Source organism: Gopherus flavomarginatus, chromosome 4 (assembly GCF_025201925.1).
Source record: "Gopherus flavomarginatus isolate rGopFla2 chromosome 4, rGopFla2.mat.asm, whole genome shotgun sequence".
NCBI lineage: Eukaryota > Metazoa > Chordata > Testudines > Testudinidae > Gopherus > Gopherus flavomarginatus.
Window position 1 is genome coordinate 186542838 of NC_066620.1, and position 23070 is coordinate 186565907.

At 47.8% G+C, this 23070-nt stretch overlaps 1 protein-coding gene across 3 annotated transcripts in view; it reads left to right on the forward strand.

Annotated features, from left to right (window-relative positions):
* CPSF3 (cleavage and polyadenylation specific factor 3) overlaps positions 1-23070 on the forward strand; it is a 65154-nt gene that overhangs the window by 2917 nt on the left and 39167 nt on the right. For all 3 annotated transcript variants that reach the window (XM_050950748.1, XM_050950746.1, XM_050950747.1), the window contains exons 2-4: positions 5782-5845; positions 7279-7376; positions 11102-11230. In XM_050950748.1, the coding sequence (XP_050806705.1) occupies positions 5782-5845; positions 7279-7376; positions 11102-11230 (291 nt within the window). The remainder of the gene's footprint in view (positions 1-5781; positions 5846-7278; positions 7377-11101; positions 11231-23070) is intronic.

Genomic DNA, 23070 nt, shown 5'->3' on the forward strand with positions numbered 1-23070 from the left:
CAGTGCCAGAACATTTGAAGATTGGCAGTTCAACACCAACTATGTATACTCGAAGGCCTTGTTTACACTACAAAGTTTTGTTGGCAAAAGGCAGCTTTGGTCGACAAAACAGTGGAGGTGTATATGCTATAATGCTCCTCCTGCTGACAAAACTTTCCTGTTTTGTCAACAAAATAAAACCACCTTGACGAGAGGTGTAGTGCTTTTTGCAGCAAAGTTAGAGCAACAGAGCATCAGTGTAGACACTACATTTGTTATGTCGCCGTAACTGGCCTCCAGGAGGTATCCCACAATGCTCACCATGACCGCTCTGCTCACCATTTTGAACTCAGCTGCCCTGCATCCAGCTGCACATGCATGCACCCCATCCCTTTCAAAGCCCTAGGAAGTTTTGAAATTCTTCAGCATGGAGAGCTCACATAGCTACTGTCCAGCTGAGGATACTGGCTTCTGGCAGCAAACACACTCCTGCCTGGACTACAGGGGTGGGAGTTGATCTCCTTGGTCTGTGGGGAGAGAAAGCTGTGGGAGAACTCTAACAGAGTCATGGACTCAAAACATTAATGCAGTATCCTGCTTTCCCTGGGACTAGAACCACACCGGCAGGCAGCGACTGCTGCTGCAGGGGGCAGCGGGGGAAAGACTGCTGTGCTGTGCAGAGTCAGGGAGGGAGGTGCGGGCTGATGTCGCGGTGTCCACCTCCCCCTACCTGTGTACTGTTCTTCTCTGGGGTGGGGAGACGGGGACACCAGCTGTCTGCACCAGCTTCTGCCTAAAGACTGGTTGCTTCTGGCTGCTGTCTGAACTTGGGCTTTGTCACTGGAACCTGAACGACAAAACTTTTCTTGTTCAGAGGTGTAAAAAAGCCACACCCCTGAACAACAAAAGTTTTGCCAACAGAAAGCACCGGTGTGAACAGCGCTTTGTCGCAGGAGAGCTCGACTGCCAACAAAGCTACTGCCGCTCATTGTGGGTAGAAGTTTTTTGTCGGTGGGTGAGCACTCTCCTGCCAACAAACAGCAGCTATACTGTGCGCCTTTTAGTGGAACAACTGTAGCATCACAGCTGTGTCACTAGAAGGTGCTTAATGTAGACACAGCCTTAGAGTCAGCGTGCAGACACACTCACCCTCCCCCAGCACAGAATCTGTCTCTCTCACACATACACACTCCCTTAACACACACTCTCTCTCTCTGTCCCTCACACACACTCTTCCCCCCCCCCCCCCTGCTGTGGTCTTGTGTTAGTGTTCAGCAATGTCATTTTGATTATATTACCAAGTGCTACTTTAAAAAGTGATTCAAAATGTGTTACTTTTTGGGCACACACAGCAATCATTGCAAGGTTCATAGATAGTGCAAACAAACAATGCTAGGCTCAACACACTACAGCAACACACATTACTGTAGCTTAGTGTTAATATGCTCCTTCAAAGCATCCCTTAGCCAAATAGCTTCCCCACCCCCCCAGCCCCTGGTTGGGCTGCTCTTATAGCCTTGTGTTCATAGAGCACAGCACAATACTGAACAGCTGTGAAGGATCTGTGCTTTCTGACAGGTGGCTGGGTTGCAGGTTACCAGGGCAGTTGAAAAGCAGCTGGTAATCTAGTAGAATACCCATGGAACGATTGGATTGAGAAACCCCTTATAATGTGACACTGCACCTGCTCCCATGAGACGTTGCAAACCTGTCCCAAAGCACCCTGCGGCCAGTTGCACAGTGGGATAGCTACCCACAGTGCTCTGTTTTCTGTTGATGCACTCCACCACACAATGAACATAGTGTGGACATGCAACAGTAGTTTAATTACAGTGGTGATGGTACGTCGGCGTAACTTGCGTTGACAAAACTCTGTAATGTAGATCAGTGGTTGTCAACCCGGGGTCAGAGGTCTTCCAACTGATACATCAACTCATCTGGATATTTGCCTAGTTTTACAGCAGGCTGCATAAAAAGCAGTATCGAAGTCAGTTCAAACTAATATGTCATACAGATAGACAATGTTTATACTGCTTTATATATTATACGCTGAAATGTAAGTACAATATTTATATTCCAATTGATTTATTTTATAACTATATGGAAAAAAATGGGAATGTAAGCAATTTTTCAGTAGTTGTGTGCTGTGACACTTTTGTATTTTTATGTCTGATTTTGTAAGCAAGTGGTTTTTAAGTGAGGTGAAACATGGTATGCAAAACAAATCAGACATCTGAATGGGGTACAGTAGCCTGGAAAGGTTGCAAGCCACTGGTGTAGACAAGACCTAAATGGAAGTGAACTAGTTGAAAGGACTGTAAATGTGTCCTGTTTAAATTTGTTTGCAAACTTCTTAACTTTAACAAAAGTTGTTACCTTTTGATGACTGTTTCTTGGCCTGTGTGAAATAGGTTTGGTGGTTTCAGTCTAGTTGCCAGTGAATAGGTATTCACATCACACAAAACGCTATCACAGTTGACACGCTCGGAGTTTCAACAAAGAGCCAGGGATTCACACTGAGCTCCCATTACAACCCTCAGGTGCTAAGACGCATCACATGACTTCACTTTCCCTCTCCCTTTTGTTCAGTCACACTCACTGAAAGGTACTTACAGTATGGCTACACTTGCACTTGCGCTTTGAAGTTTCGAGTGTGGTCGCAGCGCCAGTGCTGGGAGAGAGCTCTCCCAGCGCTGCACGTACTCCACATCCTCTACGGGTGTAGCTTGCAGCGCTGGGAGCTGCGCTACCAGCGCTGCGGCACTGTTTACACTGAGGCTTTACAGCGCTGTAGCTTGCAGCGCTCAGGGGTGTGTTTTTTTCACACCCCTGAGCGCGAAAGTTGCAGCACTGTAAAACGCCAGTGTAGCCATGGCCTTAGTTTATTTCAGAGGACAGAAGATACAGGTAGCTGCTAATTATTGGTAAAAGAAAGAAGTAAAACTCGGACTTTCAGCAAACATTATGCTAAGGCATGTGAGGCTAGAAAAGAAAAGGTAGTTTCTTTAGAAGAATCCAAAACAAGTCATGTGGGAATAGAGTTCTCGGGGTAATGAGTTTATTTAACAAAAAAAAATATTTTGACTTAGAATTATAATCGTGAAACTGCCAAAGGATCTGAAGCAGCTGGTGAGGCTATTGAGCAGTTAAAAGCAAATCTCCCTCAGTCATGCAAGAAATATTCTGTACAAAATGCATTGTACAAATACGTTAACCTACCCTAATCTGGAAAAAAGAAAAGCAGTGACACCTTTCTCATAGAATCGTAAGAATTACTGCACTGGAACAGACCCAAGGTTCATTGAGTCCAGTGTCCTGTCTCTGACAGTGGCCAGCACCAGACCAGTCAGAGGAAGGTATAAGAACTGTACAGCAGAGAGATCTGGGATAATCTGGTCCACATGTTAGGTCTTTCCCTGATCACTTAGAAAGAGGCTTAAACCCTGAAGTCTGAGGTTTGATTTCCCTTCCAAAATAGAGTATTCCTGTTATCCATATAGATCCCTTTTTGAATCTTGCCTTTGGAGAAGCGATTTCTACAGTAGTGTAACTGGATGACTTTAGATACATCAGGAAACAAGTGTATACTTGTTTGGGCTCCACCTTTGTAATGATGACATTAATATTGACATTTTAGTTTCTTTAGTAATAAACGAAGAAACAGAAAAAATATTAGATAAATAATTCAAAACTTTTATAATTCAAAACTGCCTCTCAGCACTGAGTGCTGAAAGCTGCAAAATACCGTAACTTCAACGGCCTTTCGTAGCAAGGGAGTTTGGGCTGAAGTAACAGTAGGGAAGGAGCAGAGGGTAGGTTCCCCTCCCCTACATGGTACTGTTTTCGCTTGATTGTGCTGAATTTAGTGGCGCATAAGGAGCTGTGCTCTCTGTTGCATCACCCTCTGAGAAGCTTGATCTTTCTCTGTCAGTTTCTCTCTTCTTACTTGGCATCTGTCAATTTGTATGCTCTGGAGGCTTGACCTATGCCACCAAATTGCAACGATGAACTTGAGAGTAGATAAGTTATGCCACTGCTAAATGACCCAAACTATCTGTACTCATTTATCAGAACAAAGTATCTGAATTATTAAAGGGTGTGTATTTGCCAGTGTGATGAAAAAAATATTTTGGAATTGAGTTAGCTTTCAAAACAAATGTTCTCAGTCCAGTCCTTTTTTCTCACAGTTGAAAGCATTGCACACCCTTTGGGGAATAAAATCGTAGCTGTGTGGGAAGAGGAGAAGTATTACTAACAAAGAGAGCCCTTTTTCTTGGAATTTTCAAAGGCACCTATTGCCACAATATCAAGCATTTCAAAATTTTAAATTGCTCTTTACTATAGTAAGCCTGTGTCAAGGGCTGATATATTAGTACAGGTTACATTATACAGTACCGAAGTGGAATGTCTCAGCCCGTCAGAATGAAAGGAGGCTTCATAGCTGTGGATACTTAATGTTTAATTCCCCCCAAATTATGCAGTCCCCTGTACTATGTTGTTTCATAGAGTTTAAGGCCAGAGGAGATCATCTAATATGGCCTGGATATCACAGGCCACTAATATTTAGCCAGATACCTCTATATTAAGGCCGAGATTTTGTTTTGGGTGTGAGATTTGTACAATGCAGTATGAAAATCTTTGACTGACAACCATTAGCCAATCAGAGTACTGTATTTGCATAATTGCACAAGTTCTTTCTTATTTTCCTTGCTGTGAGCATGCAAAACATGTGAATCTACTTGGGCTATTGTAATCCCTGTCTTTGGGTTGGCTTCCTATTCAGAATTTTCAAGTTGCAACAAATATACCACCTCTGTTCTTCACTTTTCTGACAGAAACAGAAAATCTCCCTGTACATGTGAATCTAAAGGGAGTGTGTGGGGAAGAACACCACACCAAAAGCAAGGAGATGAGGGCTGACATTCCACTGAAAGGGAAACTGGCTTTAAAACATAGTTTAAATCGCTTGATTCATTTTCCTCCTTCCTTCTGATTTTTACCCTCTTTCTTTTGTACAGATCCCTGAGACACCTGTTTCTAGAATAATGGCCATGTATATGAGTGTTCACTGGCTTTTTTACATTTGGCGAATCCCATCTTTCCCTCCCTAACATAAAAACCTATTGCAATTACTGAGGACAAGCACCTTACTTATCTGTAGGGAAGAAACTGAATAGCAGTGAGGAAAAGAGATGGTGAAAGGAAAAGCAAAAAGAGCTTAATTATTTAAAAACAGTGTACCTTTCAGTAGTTTGACAATTGGTTTTGCTTTTTGTGTTTTTTCTCCTTTTGCTGAAAATTTTGTGTCTAATAAAATAAATCAGTATAAAAGCTTGAGGGCATTTCCTGTTAACTCTGAAATAATTCTGTGCTGGGCTAATAGTCTCTGATACCTTAAATTCATTCAACCTAGGATACAGTTATATTATAAATGGAAAGCACCCTCAAGTTATCAAAGTATTTCCGGGGTAAGTTTGCTGTAAGCATTTAGATTGCTTTAGCCCATGTCTGCAACAAGCATTCATTTGCCATCCTAGAGAAAAGATACCAGTCCTTTTCCAAATTTAGGTCTTCTATGCTTTACTCATGGACAGGATCTCAGTTTCATTGAATGAAATTTCACTGTTCGGTTAGTTTAAATAGTGTTTGGCCTATCATTCAACAGTCGGATTGTTAAACAGAATGATGAGTTCTGCACATAGGCGTCTAAATGCACTTGAAACAGAGATGTAGTTAACTGTGTTTAGATACGGTTGGTGGTTTTTTGTTTTTGCTAACTTTGTCATGGATTTCCCTTCACAGAGGTGCTGGGCAAGAAGTAGGAAGATCATGCATTATTCTGGAATTTAAAGGAAGAAAAATAATGGTAATTATTTGTAAACACCTGAATTATGAGGGTCTGTGGTAAAAAGCTTTTGTTTGTTAAATCCAAGTTCCTCACAAAAGTCTGGTATGGATGTCAGCCTTTCCCTAAACAGGCAAAGTCTCTGGTTCCCAAGAGCAACGTTACCTAGAGGATGTGACATATTATATGAGATTTTAATTTAGTAATAAAAGACGTGTATAAATCTTGAGAGAAAATTTGGGTATCTATTTATGTATAAGTGTAGGTGATATGCTCACAATCTAGTTTTCAGTGGTGTCTGAGCCTAACCTTTACTTTGTTCACACAGTGGTGTGTGTATGCACAGATGCTCTGTTTACTTTTCCAGCATTAATGCCTGTGTGCTCAGGTGATAGAATCTACATGTGAAAGGCTGTTCACCTATGCTGTCAACTGTTACTATTGGAAAAGTGTGGCTAGAGGCTTGTGTAGGTACAGAATAGCACATGCAAAGGCTCAGGTCTGAAAAATAGTCTCTTAAAAGGCATTCAGTTTTCCACTGAAGATAAGTCACCTACACAGATAACCTAGAGCAGGGGTGGGCAAACTACAGCCCTGGGGCCACATCTGGCGCGTCAGACATTTTAATCCAGCCTTCGAGCTCCTGCCAGGGAGCAGGATCCGGGGCTTGCCCCACTCTGTGAGTGCCATGGCTCTACGCTGCTCCCGGAAGCAGCAGAATGTCCCTCCTCCGGCACCTACACATAGGGGCAACCAGGGGATTCTGCATGCTTCCCCTGTCCCAAGCGCCCACCCCCGCAGCTCCCATTGGCCAGGAACTTTGGCCAGTGGGAGCTACAGGGGCAGCGCCTGAGGACGGGGCAGTGCACAGAACTGCCTGGCTACGCCTCCATGTAGGAGCTGGAAGGGGGACATGCCACTGCTTCCAGAAGCTGCTTGAGGTAAGCACTGCCCAGAGCCTGCACCCCAACCCCCTTCCCTAGCACTGATCCCCTTCCTGCTCCCGGAGCCCCTCGGTACCATCCCAGAACACACCCCTACATCCCCATCCCCACCACAGAGCTCACACCCCCAGTTGGAGCCCTCACCCCCTCCCTCCCCACACCCAACCCCCTGCCCTAGTCTGGAGCCCCCTTCCACACCCTGAACTCCTAATTTCCCCATCCCCACCCCAGAGCCCTCATCCCCTCCCGCACCCCAACCCCAATTTCCTGAGCATTCATGGCCTGCCATACAATTTCCGTATCCAGATCCTCAGGCCAAAAAGTTTGCCCCCCCCCCCCGCCCTAGGGTCTAGCTTGGAGTCTAATATATCACAATGTGTCAAAAACTGTGAATAAGCATAATGAATTTTTCCTGCATAACACTCACTTGTAACTGCCATAAATTTGTGTGTGCTTATTCATTTTTATAAGTTTTAGTAGGAGTTTTAATTGTTTGTCATCACTTTTCAGCTTGATTGTGGAATCCACCCTGGCCTAGAAGGAATGGATGCCCTACCTTATATTGACTTGATAGATCCTGCTGAGATTGATCTCCTCTTAATCAGTCAGTAAGTTGCATTTAGGACAAGAATTAATGCTTGCTTTGAGTTCTTGCTCTAAGCTTTGTTAAATTCCAACTTTTAAGAAAGATTGGGGGCAGATGTCATCCAGACCCTATTGGTGTGATGAAAGGACAGTAGTTCCCAATATTTGTATAGTGTAGTGTTACCTAATCTGTTGATTGCGTATTAATTATATTACTGATTTAGTTTCCCCCATTAGCAGTCTGAAATTTGGCTGGTTCTTATCCTAATATCAGACCCAGTATTATCAGAATTAATATTCAGTTGGGAGCCTTGATGTGCACAGTTACAACACTCACACCTAGGAAATCGCGCTATGTTTATAATAGTTTTATTAATACAATTAGCAGCTTCACAAACACTCCAACCCAGCAAAGCAGGTAGAGATAATACAAAATGAGCTGAGCATCCGTAGGCTTACACCATCTCTTGCAAAACAACGTGAAGTTTAGTTATCATCCTCATCTTTCCCCTCACCATCATCAGTGGTTGTCATCCTAGCGTCTCCCCAGGTACACAGGCCGGGATACAGCTTTTATGATGTGTTATATTGAAACCACTATGCTTAATGCATGTTCATTAGGGGTTTCAGTCTCTTTTCCTTATTTGTAGTTCCTCTCCTTACTAATATTGGAGTGCCCTTCTCTATAGATTATTAATCCTTTTACATCAAGCTTATTAGCATATATGTCAATTATTTACCATGGCATTCTTGTGGTCAGACATCTGCTGGTGTCTCTAACTAAAAATATTCCAGGGTGGTATAAACTAGCATCCTGTGATTACCTATCAGCAGTTTAGTCATTACAGCATTCCATCTTATGATATTTTATGATCCAGGGTTACTCTTGGTTAGCTACTTATGCGAAGGCTTTTTGGGCCTTATGCCTTAATTAATTTATCTAAATTATTATTTTACAGGCTGTGAGGCTTGCAAGCTTATTGGTTTATTGCCTTAACTTATATCTATGGCTCACCTAGCAAATACCTGTAGGCTACAAAACTACTTCTTAATGCCATGGCTCTCCTCCATGCCCATTGTAACCTCGTGACCACCCTCCACTCCCTTTCGTGATCACTTAACATCACTGTGTCAACTTCAGCAATTGTTTATGTGTAAAAGAAATATTAGAAAGTATTTACTGTACTTTTAGCTATCTTTAATGGGAGTTGGATCAGGTGTTGAGAAGACACCCATTGACTTAAAAGGGCGTTAGACTTTGCTGATAATATGACTTAGCACCTGGAAACAAGGATAGTCAGGCCTATGTGACCAGTTAGCTCTCCATGGACCACCAGTGCTCCACAGATCAGAGTTTGAGAAATGCTAATACAGGGGTTACAGAGGCATTCACTCAGATACTTTATGTACAGCAGTTGTGGGGAGGGATAGCTCAGTGGTTTGAGCATTGGCCTGCTAAATTCAGGGTTGTGAGTTCAATCCTTGAGGGGGCCACTTAGTAATCTGGGGCAAAAATCAGTACTTGGTCCTGTTAGTGAAGGCAGGGAGCTGGACTCAATGACCTTTTGAGGTTCCTTCCAGTTCTAGGAGATTGTTATATCTCCAATTATAAAATATATAAAAATGCACTTGTTGCACCTTTATCGCACAACCACTGTTTTAAAATTAGCATCATTAGTAGGAGTGACCAAATTGTAATCTAGTACACCGCTGCCCTGATATAACATGGTTGTGGGGAGCTAAAAATTCCTACCACATTATAAGTGAAACGCCGTTATATCGGGGTAGCAGTGGCAGGGTTGCAGCGGCGATTTAAAGAGACCAGGACTCCGGCTGCGGGGAGCCTCAGGCCCTTTAAATCGCCAGTGATCCCCGCTGCCACAGCCCTGGGGTAGTGGAGGCAGGGCTTCAGCAGTGATTTAAAGGGCCCGGGGCTCCCCGCAGCAGTTGGAGCCCCAGGCCCTTTAAATCGCCGGCAAGCCGTGCTGCCGCAGCCCCAAGCTAGCAGCGGCAGGGCTCCGGTGGTGATTTAAAGAACTCTGGGCTCCGACTGCTGTTGGGAGTCCGGGCCCTTTAAATCACCAGTCCAGCCCCACTGCCGCAGCCCCGGGGTAGCAGCGGCAGAGCTCCAGCGGTGACTTAACGGTCCCTGGGCTCCCCGCAGCAGACGGAGCCCTGGACCCTTTAAAGTGCTGCTGGAGCCCCGCTGCTACTGGACTGTATGTGAACCCGTGTTATATCAGGTCGCATTATAGCAGGGTAGCGGTATATATTACTAAAAACACATTTTAGTGGTTCACTTCTAATCTGTGGTGGCCCATGTGCCATCTTTGGGGCCACTGTTGTTAGCTTTATTCTGTCATCCTTTCTCTGTGTGTGAGATGTTCATTCTCGTCCCTCCCATTATCAGTCCTTTTTCTTTAAATGCAAAAAAAACTAATTGTAAGGGTCTATAGGTAAAATTTATCAAGAAATGAGGATGTTAAAATGCAAAAGTTAACTTTTCTCTATTGCATTTTAATGTATCAATCTTAATATCTTAGAATATACAGAATGCATAAAGTAAGCCAGTTAACATTGCTGATGAAACCCTAATTCCCATGTTTCCTGATTTATGTAGCATTGCATTAATATAGTAAATCAGTGAAGGGTTTAGCATTTTAAAAAGATGGTTGAAATCCTACTCAGAGTACGTATCAATGGTTCGCTGTCAAACTGAGATGTTGCATCTAATGGGGTCCTGCAGGGGTCAGTCCTGAGTCCAGTACTAATCAATATTTCACGACTTGGACAGTGGAGAGTATGCTTATAAAATTTTCAGATGACACCAAGCTAGGAGGGGTCGCAGGCACTCAGGAGGGCAGGATTAGTATTGAAAATGACCTTGACAAAATGGAGGATTGGTCTGAAATCAACAAGATGAAATTCAGTAAAGATAAGTGCAGAGTACTACACTTAGGAGAGAAAAATCAAATGCAAAACTCCAAATTGGGAATAACTGGCTAGGGAGTAGTACTGCTGAAACGGATCTCAGGGATTACAGGGGATCAGAAATTTAACAGGAGTGATGCAATTGTGAAAAAGACTGTTATTTTTCAGAGGGTATATTTAAAAGGAGTGTTGCATGTTAGATATGGAAGATAATTGTCCTGCTGTACTCAGCACTGGTGAGGCCTCAGCTGGGAGCACTGTGTCCAATTCTGGGCATCATACTTTCGGAAAGATATGGACAAACTGGAAAGAGTCCAGAGAAAAGCAGCAAAAATGGTATAAGATTTAGCAAACCTGAGCTATGAGGAAAGATTTAAAAAAATCTTTAGTCCTGAGAGAAGAAGACTGTGGGAGGGGAGAATCTGATAATAGTCTTTGAATATATTAAGTGCTGTTATAAAAAGAAGTATGATCAATTGTTCTCCATACCTATGAAGGTAGGACAAAAAGTAGCCAGTTTAATCTGCATCAAAGGAGAGTTAGGTTAGATATTAGGGAAAAAATTCTAACTATATGAGTAGTTAAGTTCTGGAATAGGCTTCCAAGGAAGGTTGTGGAATCCCCATTATTGGAGGCTTTTAAGAACAGGTTAGACAAACACCTCCCAGGGATGGTCTAGCTTTACTTGGTTCTGCCTCAGTGTAGGGGGCTGGACTTCATGACCTCCCAAGGTCCCTCCCAAACCTACATTTCTATGACTTGTGATTTGTATTATGTGATACTGATGTATTAACTGTATTCGTTTGTCTGTTTTAAGTTTCCATTTGGATCACTGTGGCGCTTTACCATGGTTTCTGCAGAAGACCAGCTTCAAAGGAAGAACATTTATGACTCATGCTACAAAAGCTATTTACAGGTGGCTTCTTTCAGATTACGTCAAGGTTAGGTAAGTGGACACACTGGTTTTTTTTATAACTCCTTCCTGAATTATTGCTCCTGTCTGTCCAGTGGGGGAAGTGTGTGGGAAATGATGCAATGACTTGGGGGGGCTTTAAATGCAGTTTGTTATATCTTATATTTTTAAAAGACTACTGTCAGTTTAATAATCATATGTAAATTTCTTTAAAAGTTCACTTACTTAAGTTACTAATAACATTTAATTTAGAGCATTAAAAATGAGGGAAAATACATCTAATTTACTTTTAATTATTTGTCATGTTTATTTTTTGCATTTCCAGAAGCTCTGATAATGGAAGTTAATTTCTAGGTTTGAATGTTTGGGCTGCAAACATGAAAGGGGAATTTTGTTTATTTATTTATTTATTTATTTAAAACCCACAAAAATCAAATTGTGTAAAATTCCAGTGGAAATACAAGTTTATGGAAACATTTCCTTTGGTCTTATAAGATGGTTTGTATAAAACCTTGACTTTTTTGGACCAAATTTGAACCTTTTGACTGCTTTCATAGTTTGAGATTAACAGTGAGCATAGCATTATATTTATGATATTAAATTATACATTTCAAATGTATAATTGTTCAAATATATTGGTATTGTGTTCAAGTATATAGGATAGTTCCTTTTGGTCTAACTCCCATTCCACAAACATATATTGCCTGAACTGTGTGGTGGGTGAGTTTATTAGTAGGTAAGTCTATATCAGGGTTTCTCAAATAGGGGTTGCCGCTTCTGTAGGGAAAGGCCCTGGCGGGCCGGGCCGATGTGTTTACCTGCCCCGTCCCCAGGTCCAGCCAGTCTCGGCTCCCACTGGCCGCGGATCGCTGCTCCGGGCCAATGGGAGCTGCTGGAAACGGCGTGGGCTGAGGGACATACTGGCTGCCACTTCCAGGAACTTCCATTGGCCCAGAGCAGCGATCCGCGGCCAGTGGGAGCCGCGATCGGCCAGATCTGCGGATGGGGCAGGTAAACACACCAGCCTGGTCCACCAGGGGCTTTCCCTACAGAAGTGGCTACCCCTGTTTGAGAAACCCTGGTCTATAGTTCATTTTTGCTCTCTTCCAGAGGCATCCATTCCCTGAAAGTTCAAACAGTAATTGTCCCTTTGCATTACTGAAATAGTTATTATATAAAGTCAAAAGTAAACATTAATAGAGATGAGATTGTGTCCCTGACCAGTATGCAAAATTTTAGGGTGCTTTGCATACATAAGCATGTTAAATGGATGTAGTAGGGCAGTCTATGGAAGCAAAGTATTTGTTTGCGGAAAGCCTTAAGCAGCTTCTTGCCTGAAGGAGGTAATAGAGCAGCTTTAAAAATTTTGGATTTATGTCTTGGTGGCAGGAATTATGTGAAAGAGATACAAACTTTGGGGAAGTGGTCCTGCAATCCTTATCTAATAGACTCTGAGCCCCTCCTCCTGTGGGTACAGCTTGTGAGTCACCTGAGTGGAATACATGTCTGCATCTACTCAATGAAGAAGAAACTCTTACTTACTATAACTGTAGTTCTTCAAGATGTGATGCAGATATGTATCCCACAAAAACACTGTGACATTGCACTCCATATGATTTTATGAAAATGTGCTAATGAGTGTGAATATAATGTAACTGGAATATGCTTCATGCAAAAGGTCTCTTGTAAGGTATCATTACAAAGCTTATAATCTACTGAGTGTGTCATCCTATTTATATAAATGTATCATTCTTGTATCTGAAACTAGAAATATGAAATTTAACTCTGAGGTCTTATTGTAATTATGCAAAGTGTGGGTCATTAGTGGTGGTTTGGAATCTTGATGGCTCCCATTAACCAAGACATTGACTAGATGGCTCCATTTACTTGCAAGTCTTCCCGTCAGTCAGGCTGGGAAGAATGAAGGCGTGAGGTCTCACAGCACATGTGACCATGTCACCTGGTACTGGAATCCATCTTAAACCTGGGGCTTTTCCATTTAGAAGAAGGGGTAGGGACCCAGAGAGACAAAATATTCCCACCTTGTGCCAAAGCTGTAAAAGGGGGTGGAACAGAACAAAGGGGGCGGCAGTCATGAGAAATTCCCTAGCTGTACCGGGGAAAGGATTGGGCCCAGACTAGGAAGGAGTCTAGTCTGTGAAAGAAGCTTATTGGAACATCTCTGAGGGTGAGATTTTATCAGTATTCAGTTTGCAGTTGTATTAGGCTTAGACTTGCATGTTTTGTTTTATTTTGCCTGGTAACTTTGTTTGGTCTGTTATTACTTGGAACCACTTAAATCCTACTTTTTATATTTAATAAAATCACTTTTTGCTTATTAATTAACCCAGAGTAATTAATTCCTGGTGGAGAAAATAACTGTGCATGTCTCTCTATCAGTGTTATAGAGGGTGGAAAATTTGTGAGTTTACTCTGTATAGGCTTTATACAGAATAAAATGAATTTATTTGGGGTTTGGATCCCATTGGGAACTGGGTATCTGGGTGCTAGAGACAGGAGCACTTTCTAAGTCATTTTCAGTTAAGTCTGCAGTTTTGGGGGGACATGGTTCAGACCCTGGGTCTGTATTGGAGCAAACTGGCATGTCTGGCTAAATAAGGCAGGGTTCTGAAGTCCCAAGCTGCCAAGGTAAACGGGCTCAGAGGTAGTCTCAGCACATCAGGTGGCAGTCCCAAGGGCGTCTCTGTGACCGAACCCATCACAACCACCCTCTGTCCCTTCTGCATTGGAGTCTACTCTCTGGATATTCAGTGCAAAGCAACTCGGGGAGCGAGGGGGAAGGTCAGGACAGGCACCACCTCATATAGCCAGGGGACAGGCTATGGCCACGAGGCACGAACGCCACCCCTTCGGGTACTGCTAAGTAAAACTCTCTGGCTCCAGTACCCTGGGAGCGTGCACAATGAAGTGAAATACACATCTGCATGACATCTCAAATAACTACATTTACTGTAAGTAACAGTTTCTTCTGCCTAAGACGCCACTAAGGGGTTTGTAGCCTGGTCCTTGATCTGTTCCAGGATGGGAACCTGGATGTAGGCTTCCACAATACATAGTCTAATCAACCTAATGATGGAGGATTTGGAAGCTCTGAGTTCCTAGCATTTTGGGTGGAAAGACGTGAAAAGGGAGCCTGATCTTCTTATAAATTCTGTAGTCTTGAGAGATTTTTTCAATAGTCTTATAACATATAAGGAGTGCCAGGCCTTTTCAGTTGGGTGTTGTGGTTTTGGACACAACTAAGGAAGGTATGATCTCTTAAAGTGTGGAAGGAGGAATATACCTTAGAAAGGATTCTGGTTCCCCCTTTAGATATGTGTCTGTAGTCATGGTATCTGACTGAACCAGTACCTGGGTCCTCCTTAGGGTAAGCTAGAACCTTCGCAGAGCTCGCTTGACCACTCTCAGTTCTAGGAGGTTTAACCTGTGAGGCTTTTCCTCCTGATTTCCAAGGCCCTGGGATGTTGGGTCTTTAGGTGAGCTCCCAAGCCCTCCAGGCTGGCATCTGTTGTGAGAACTGAAGGTTCTGGACAGCGAATGGACTTCTTATTGTGGACTGACCACCAGTATAAGGAATTGAACACCTGTGTCGGTACCTGTACTTGAACTTTCCTTTGTCCAGACCCTTAATATAAAGGCTTGAAAAGATGTCTGGTCTGTGACTGTGCCCAGGAAGTGATCCCTATGCGCAGGATCTGGAATCCTAGCAGTTGCCAGTATAATTTTATGATGGATCTCCTGTGGCTCTGAAGCAAGATGATAATTCCTGGATTTTCTGAAACCTTTCTAATAATGGGTAGATCCTTGCTATCGTGGTGGCTATTTCTGCCACTAGGTGGTTTATTCTGGTGGACGGAACCAGGGAACTTTTCTCGGCATTGATGAGGAAGCCATGCACCAGGAGGAGGTCTGATTCACTGAATATACAGTCTTTATTCAAACCCAGGGAGAACCTCTGACTGTTTATAATGTTCCCTTTTACTTCCAAATGGTTTTGATTGTTTGAAGTTGTCGTTGATAGTTTTCCATTGACTAGTCTAAGGGTAGACAATTAAACTTCGTATTTCATCACTGGCTGATCAGGGAGAGGTGAAAACTCCCTCCTATTTGAATTGGCCAGCACCGAGATATATGATTCCTGGTGACTAACTTTTGTTCCAAGACTGTAAGGTATAATTTTCCTTAAATATTACACTTGTACAAATCTTGCAATGATTATGAGTATTGATAAATTACAAGCTTTCAGGAGAGATCTCACATGCTACTTTTCATAGATGAATACCATATGCTCATTATATTAGATGTAGTGAGTTTGTCAGATCTGAGATGAGAGTTGCTTATAAAGAACCCTTTGTATGTTGACATCATTGGGCCTCTGTGTCCCAAGTAGAACCTGAAGAAAAGACGGTTACTCACCTTTGTAACTGTTGTTCTTCGAGATGTGTTGCTCACATCCATTCCAGTTAGGTGTGCGCGCCGCGCGTGCACGTTCGTCGGAAACTTTTTTTACCCTAGCAACTCCAGTGGGCCGGCAGGTCGCCCCCTGGAGTGGCGCCGCCATGGCGCCCAATATATATCCCTGCCGGCCCGCCCGCTCCTCAGTTCCTTCTTGCCGGCTACTCCGACAGTGGGGAAGGAGGGCGGGTGTGGAATGGATGTGAGCAACACATCTCGAAGAACAACAGTTACAAAGGTGAGTAACCGTCTTTTCTTCTTCGAGTGATTGCTCACATCCATTCCAGTTAGGTGACTCCCAAGCCATACCTAGGCGGTGGGGTCGGAGTGAGAAGTCGCGGCACGGAGCACTGCAGTTCCGAAGGCCGCATCCTCTCTCGACTGCTGTACCAGGGCGTAGTGGGAAGCAAAGGTGTGGACCGATGACCAGGTCGCTGCCCGACAGATTTCCTGGATGGGCACACGGGCAAGGAAAGCCAGCGACGACGCCTGCGCCCTGGTAGAATGCGCAGTCACACGGCCCGTAGGGACATGGGCCAAGTCATAACAGGTCCTGATGCAGGACGTAACCCACGAGGATAACCTCTGGGAGGAGATAGGAAGCCCTTTCATACGGTCCGCTACCGCCACGAAAAGCTGGGGGGATTTGCGGAAGGGTTTGGTCCTCTCTATGTAGAACGCGAGAGCTCTACGGACATCCAGCGAGTGGAGCTGCTGCTCCCTGCCTGAGGAGTGAGGTTTTGGGAAAAAAAACCGGGAGGAAAATCTCTTGGTTGACGTGGAAGGCTGAGACCACCTTGGGTAGAAAGGCAGGGTGTGGTCTAAGCTGTACCTTGTCTTTGTGGAAGACCGTATATGGGGGGTCTACCACAAGGGCTCGGAGTTCCGACACCCGTCTAGCTGAGGTGATGGCTACTAGAAAGGCAGCCTTCCAAGAGAGGTAAAGCAGGGAGCAAGTAGCTAACGGCTCAAAAGGGGGCCCCATGAGCCGGGACAACACCAGGTTAAGATCCCAGGTTGGAGCAGGGGGACGGACGTTAGGGAATAACCGTTCCAGCCCTTTAAGAAATCTCGACACCGTCGGGTGAGAAAAAACGGAGCGACCGTCCGCACCCGGGTGAAAGGTGGAGATAGCTGCCAGATGGACTCGCAACGACGATAAGGCCAGACCTTGCCCTTTGAGGGACCAAACATAATCTAAGATTTCGGATACCGAAACTTCCATAGGGCGGAGATTTCTCTCTACGCACCAACAGGAGAAGCGTTTCCATTTTGCCGAATATGTGGCTCTTGTGGACGGTTTCCTGCTGCCCAAGAGCACCTCTCTCACAGGCGTGGAGCAGCGCAGCTCGGAACCAGTTAGCCACACAGGAGCCACGCCGCTAGGTGCAGCGACTGCAGGTCTGGGTGACAGAGAGACCCGTGGTCCTGGGTAATCAGGTCCGGATGAAGGGGCAGGGGAACTGGGTCGGCTACGGCCAAGTCTAGCAGCATGGTGTACCAGTGCTGTCTGGGCCATGCCGGGGCCACCATGATCACACGAGCCCTGTCTCTGCGCACCTTCAGGAGGACCTTGTGAACCAGAGGGAACGGAGGAAACGCATAGTACAGGTGGGTCGACCACTGGATGAGGAAGGCATCCGCTATCGACCCCGGCTCCCTGCCCTGAAAGGAGCAGAACGCTTGGCACTTCCTGTTCCCCTTGGACGCCAAGAGGTCCACCCGGGGATAACCCCACCTCCGGAAAATGGAGAGAGCGACGTCCGGGCGAAGGGACCACTCGTGTGACAGGAAGGATCTGCTCAATCGATCCGCCAGCGTGTTCCGTACTCCGGGAAGGAAGGAAGCCCTGAGGTGAATGGAGTGGGCTACGCAAAAGTCCCAGAGTCGTATCGCCTCGAGGCACAGGGAGGAGGACCTGGTGCCGCCCTGCTTGTTGATATAATACATGGTCGTCGTGTTGTCCGTGAACACGGCTACACAACGACCCTGAAGCTGATGACAAAACGTTTGGCAAGCAAGGCGGACCGCTCTCAACTCCCTCATGTTGATGTGTAGCCCCACCTCCTCCTGGGACCATAGGCCCTGCGTCCGCAGGGTCCCTAGGTGGGCCCCCCAGCCTAGATCTGAGGCATCCGTTGTCAGGGATACCGAGGGCTGAGACGGGTGAAAGGGAAGACCCGCACACAATACGGACTGGTCCAACCACCAGCCGAGGGAATCTAAGACCTTCTGGGGGACTGTGATTAACATGTCTAGCGGTTGCCTTGGCCTGTAATGACTGATAAGCCACAGCTGGAGAGGCCTCATGCGGAGCCGAGCGTAGTCGGTCACAAAAGTGCACGCCGCCATGTGGCCTAACAGGGTTAGACATGTCCTCACTGACGTCAACGGGGCTGACCGCAAGCGTTGAACGATCGCCGCCATGGTCTGGAACCGCTGCCGAGGCAGCGAGGCCCTGCCCACAGTGGCGTCCAGGACGGCCCCGATAAATTCCACCTTCTGAGTGGGCCTCAGGGTGGACTTGTCTGTGTTTATCAAGAGGCCCAGACTCGCAAACATGCCGGTGATCACGCGGACATGGCTGTACACCTGCTGTTCCGACGTGCCCCGAACCAACCAATCGTCCAGATAAGGGAACACGTGGACACGGTTGCGCCGAAGATGCGCCACGACAACTGCCATGCATTTTGTAAACACCCTCGGGGCCGTGGACAGGCCAAACGGGAGGACCGCAAATTGATAATGACGAGCCCCCACAACGAAGCGGAGGAAGCGTCTGTGGCGTGGCCAAATGGCAACGTGGAAATACGCGTCCTGCATGTCGAGGGCGGCGTACCAGTCTCCCGGATCCAGGGATGGAATAATGGTCCCCAGGGATACCATGCGGAACTTCAACTTCACGAGGTATTTGTTGAGCTCTCGCAGGTCGAGGATAGGCCTGAGGCCCCCCTTGGCCTTGGGGATCAGAAAATAGCGGGAATAAAACCCCTTGCCTTTCTCGTTTTCGGGAACCGCCTCTATAGCTCCTTTGCTGAGGAGCGTCTGCACCTCCTGCCGAAGGAATTGCTCGTGAGAGGGGTCCCTGAAGAGGGACGAGGAAGGAGGGCGGGAAGGAGGAAACGAAACAAACTGCAGGCGGTACCCCGTCTGCACCACGCTTAAGACCCAGCGGTCCGATGTTATTTGGGACCACGCCGGGAGGAAAAACGAAAGGCGGTTGGAAAACGGGGGGGAAGGATCCATAGGGGAAACTGTTACTGCGCCCTCGAGCGCACCTTCAAAATGAAGGCTTAGGACCAGGCGGGGGTTTTGAGGAGCCTTGGTTCTGCCCCCCTTGGTTCCCCGACTGCCTGCGCCTCCCGTTCCTGCCGCGGCGCCTGTAAAGGTCCTGCCGCTGGCGGAACTGGGAAAACGGCCGACGGTGCTGCTGTTGTTGCGGCCTAAAGGGTCTACGCTGTGTCACGGGGGTGTGCATCCCGAGGGACCGCGCAATGACCCGGTTGTCCTTTAAACTCTTAAGTCTGGGGTCTGTCTTATCGGAAAACAGGCCCTGGCCTTCGAAAGGAAGGTCCTGTATCGTGTGCTGGAGCTCTGGCGGAAGGCCGGAAACCTGCAGCCAGGAGATGCGACGCATCGTAACTCCTGACGCGAGGGTACGGGCAGCCGAGTCCGCAGCGTCCAAGGAGGCTTGTAAGGCCGTGCGCGCGACCTTCTTGCCTTCGTCCAGGATGGCCGTAAACTCTTGGCGAGCATCCTGTGGCAGCAGCTCCTTAAATTTGTCCACTGCCACCCAGGAGTTAAAGGCGTATCTGCTCAGCAGGGCCTGCTGGTTAGAGACCCTGAGCTGCAGCGCCCCAGCCGAATACACCTTACGGCCAAGGATGTCCATCCGCCTGGCTTCTCTGGATTTGGGGGCCGGAGCCTCCTGGCCGTGACGCTCCCTATCGTTCACCGATTGCACTACCAGTGAACCGGGAGTCGGGTGAACATGTAAATATTCGTACCCCTTAGAAGGGGCCATGTACTTCCTCTCGACTCCTTTCGCTGTCGGAGGGATGGAGGCCGGGGACTGCCAGATAGTATTGGCATTGGCCTGGATGGTCCGTATGAACGGCAGGGCGACCCTGGTGGGAGCATCGGAAGAGAGGATGGTGACAATTGGGTCCTCTATCTCCGAGACCTCCTCTGCTTGCAGACTCAGGTTTTGAGCCAATCGCCTGAGGAGGTCCTGGTGCGCCCTGAGATCCAGCGGGGGGGGGACTGTTGGAGGAGGTACCCGCCACCGCCTCATCCGGGGAGGAGGATGATGAGACCCCAGGCACAATAGTGTCCAACTGAGGGTCTTCCTCAGCCCTCGCCTCTGTCTCCGGAGCCACAGCGGAGTCCTGCTGTTTGGACCCTTCGTCCCCTTCCGGGGAGGGAGGGGGGCGAGACAAAGAGGCTTCAGGGGCCCTACGCTCCGCAGTCGCCGGCCTAGCAGGGAGCTGCTGGGGGCCCTGGGCCTGATGGTACGCCCAGGGTGTCCAGAATCCCCACTGTTGTGGGCCTTGGTCCTGCAGCGGCGGATCAGCAAACAGCGCCGCCTGCCGGTCGGTGCCCAGCGCATAGCCGCTGTCCGTCTGGGAGGATACGGACGGCTGCCTCGAGGGCCACGGCGGGGCCGACCCTGGATGGTACGGGTCTGCGCGTGCCGGCACGGAGGATCGTCTCGGTGCCGGGGACCGGTGCCGGGAGTCATATCGGTGCCGGGATCGGGACCGGGACCGGGATCTGTCACTGTGCCGGGCGCCGCTTCGGTACCGGGCGCCGCTTCGGTGCCGGGACCTACTACCAGCTCGGTGCCGGGAGATCGACCGGGACCGGGACCTGCCACCAGCTCGGTGCCGGGAGGTCGACCGGGACCTGCCACCAGCTCGGTGCCGGGAGGTCGAGCGAGACCGGGACCGGGACCGGGACCTGCCACCAGCTCGGTGCCGGGAGGTCGACCGGTGTGGCGAGTAGCGTCGGGACCTGCTCCTGGAGTCGCGGTGCCGGTGACGCCGACTGGAGCCTGACCGCGACCGTCTCGATGCCGACCGTTGCCGCGAGTGCGACCGGTATCGCTGAGGGGAGCGGTGCCGGGACTGCGAGCGGCGTCGGGATCTGGAGCGCCCAAGACGTCGGGACCTGGATGGCGAACGACTGTCTCTGGGCGGCGCCGACAGCATGGGCTTGCCTCTGGACACAACCCGCACCGGAGGTACCGGGGGTGGCAGCCGAGTGGGCTCAGTCAGGGCAATAAGGTCCCGAGCCGAGGCGAAGGTCTCCGGAGTGGATGGGACCACTATCTCAACCCCAGATCTCATGGGGGAGCTCGGCGGCACCGGACTCAACGGACCCGCCGGGCCCGGAGTCAACGGTGCTGACGGTGCCGGCGGTGCCGCGGCCGATGTTGAGGCCGGGCGCTCAAGCCGGGTCTGCCTGGCCGGAGTATTAGACTTCGACGGCCTAGGCTCTGATTCCGGTGCCGGAGAAGGTCGGTGCCGGGGAGTCTTCTCGGTGCCGGAGCGATCCGGTGCCGGTGCCGAAACCACGGTCTGCGAAGTCGACGGGTCAAGTGCCGCCTCCATTAGGAGAGTTCGGAGCCTCTGATCCCTCTCCTTTTTTGTCCTCGGCTTAAAAGCCTTACAGATGCGGCACTTGTCAGATCTGTGCGATTCCCCGAGGCACTTCAGGCACGCTTCGTGGGGATCGCTGGTAGGCATGGGCTTCTTGCAGGCCGCACACTGCTTGAAGCCTGGCGAAACAGGCATGAGCCTGGCGCCCGGTGCCGGGAAGGGCTAAGCCCCCGGCAAGGAACTACTTAACAGCTATTTACTAAACTATCTACTTAACAATACTAATTAACAACTATATAGAACTAGAGATAAGCGATAAACAAGCGATAGAAACTAGGAGAGCTAGGGACGTGGAGGACAGCTATGCCGCGCTCCACAGTTCCAACGACCGACACGGCGGTAAGAAGGAACTGAGGAGCGGGCGGGCCGGCAGGGATATATATTGGGCGCCATGGCGGCGCCACTCCAGGGGGCGACCTGCCGGCCCACTGGAGTTGCTAGGGTAAAAAAAGTTTCCGACGAACGTGCACGCGCGGCGCGCACACCTAACTGGAATGGATGTGAGCAATCACTCGAAGAAGAACATTTATTCTAGCAGTGCCATAGCCAGAAGATGAGACATTTCATTCTTGATCAGATTGTGTTTTCCTGCATTGTTGGAATTGGGTGATTGGATGAAGAACCATTGGACCAGAGCCCATAGCTTGAGGGAATACCCGTTTCTCACTATCTTCCTGACTCATCTTTCTGTGGTCGATGAGCCATTCCTCTAGGAAATGTGAAATTTTGTCCCCTAGCTTCAGTTCTGGACAGAGGCCTACACAATCTTGGTCATAAAGTGGCTTGGATGGGTGCGGGGCCAAGGGATCTCGATTCTACTGTTCTTTCCCTTGGAGAATATGTTGTCTCTTTGCTGGTACCGATGTGGTTGTCCCTTCACTGTTACAAAGAGCAAAAGGAGTGCATGTGTCTGAAAGCCGATTAATGTACTCTCTCCTTAGAGCACTTAGTGGGGCAGGGTGAGATTTTGCTGCACTGTCAGCCACCTCCTTCTCCAGCCTTTCTCCAAAAATGAGGGAGCCTGTCAACTTCACCACGCGTAGAACCTGCCTAGAGTGAGTGTGCACCTTCCAGGGACAGAGCCCTAGGTGGCATCTAGTTACACTGAAAGCCGTGGCTCAGGCTGGGAACCCCATTGCATCTATTGAGGCATCAGCTACAAAAGCTGTTGCTAGGGAGACTTTCTTTAAAATTGAACCAAAGATCTCTTCGTTTAAGGGTTTGGAGATCTTCCAGCTAGGAAAGATGCTCCTGCAAAGCAGGGAACTGCCAGAAACACTCGGATAGTGGTGGAGGAGTCTTCAAAATCATTAAAAGCAGTGGGTTTTCACCCACGAAAGCTCATGCTCCAAAACGTCTGTTAGTCTATAAGGTGCCACAGGATTCTTTGCTGCTTTTATAGATCCAGACTAACATGGCTACCCCTCTTATACTTCAAAATCATTTTGAGAGTAGCCTCGATCTTTCTATCTTTGGCGTTCTTAGTATAGAACTCCCCCTCTAAGAGAAAAACCATATCCCTGGCGAGGGACTCTGTGGCGGGTCAGCCTTCGGTATCAGCAATAGATCCCTTTTGGTTCTTGAATGTCATGGAGCCTGAAGTTGCTCTTGTTAATGCACTTGCCCTTATAAGACTTGTTCCACTCATCCCTAATCACTTCCTTAGGAGTGAAGGGATGTCACCACCTCAGGGGTAGATTTTGAGGGGACCTATTTACTCTGAGGCTCACTCTCAAG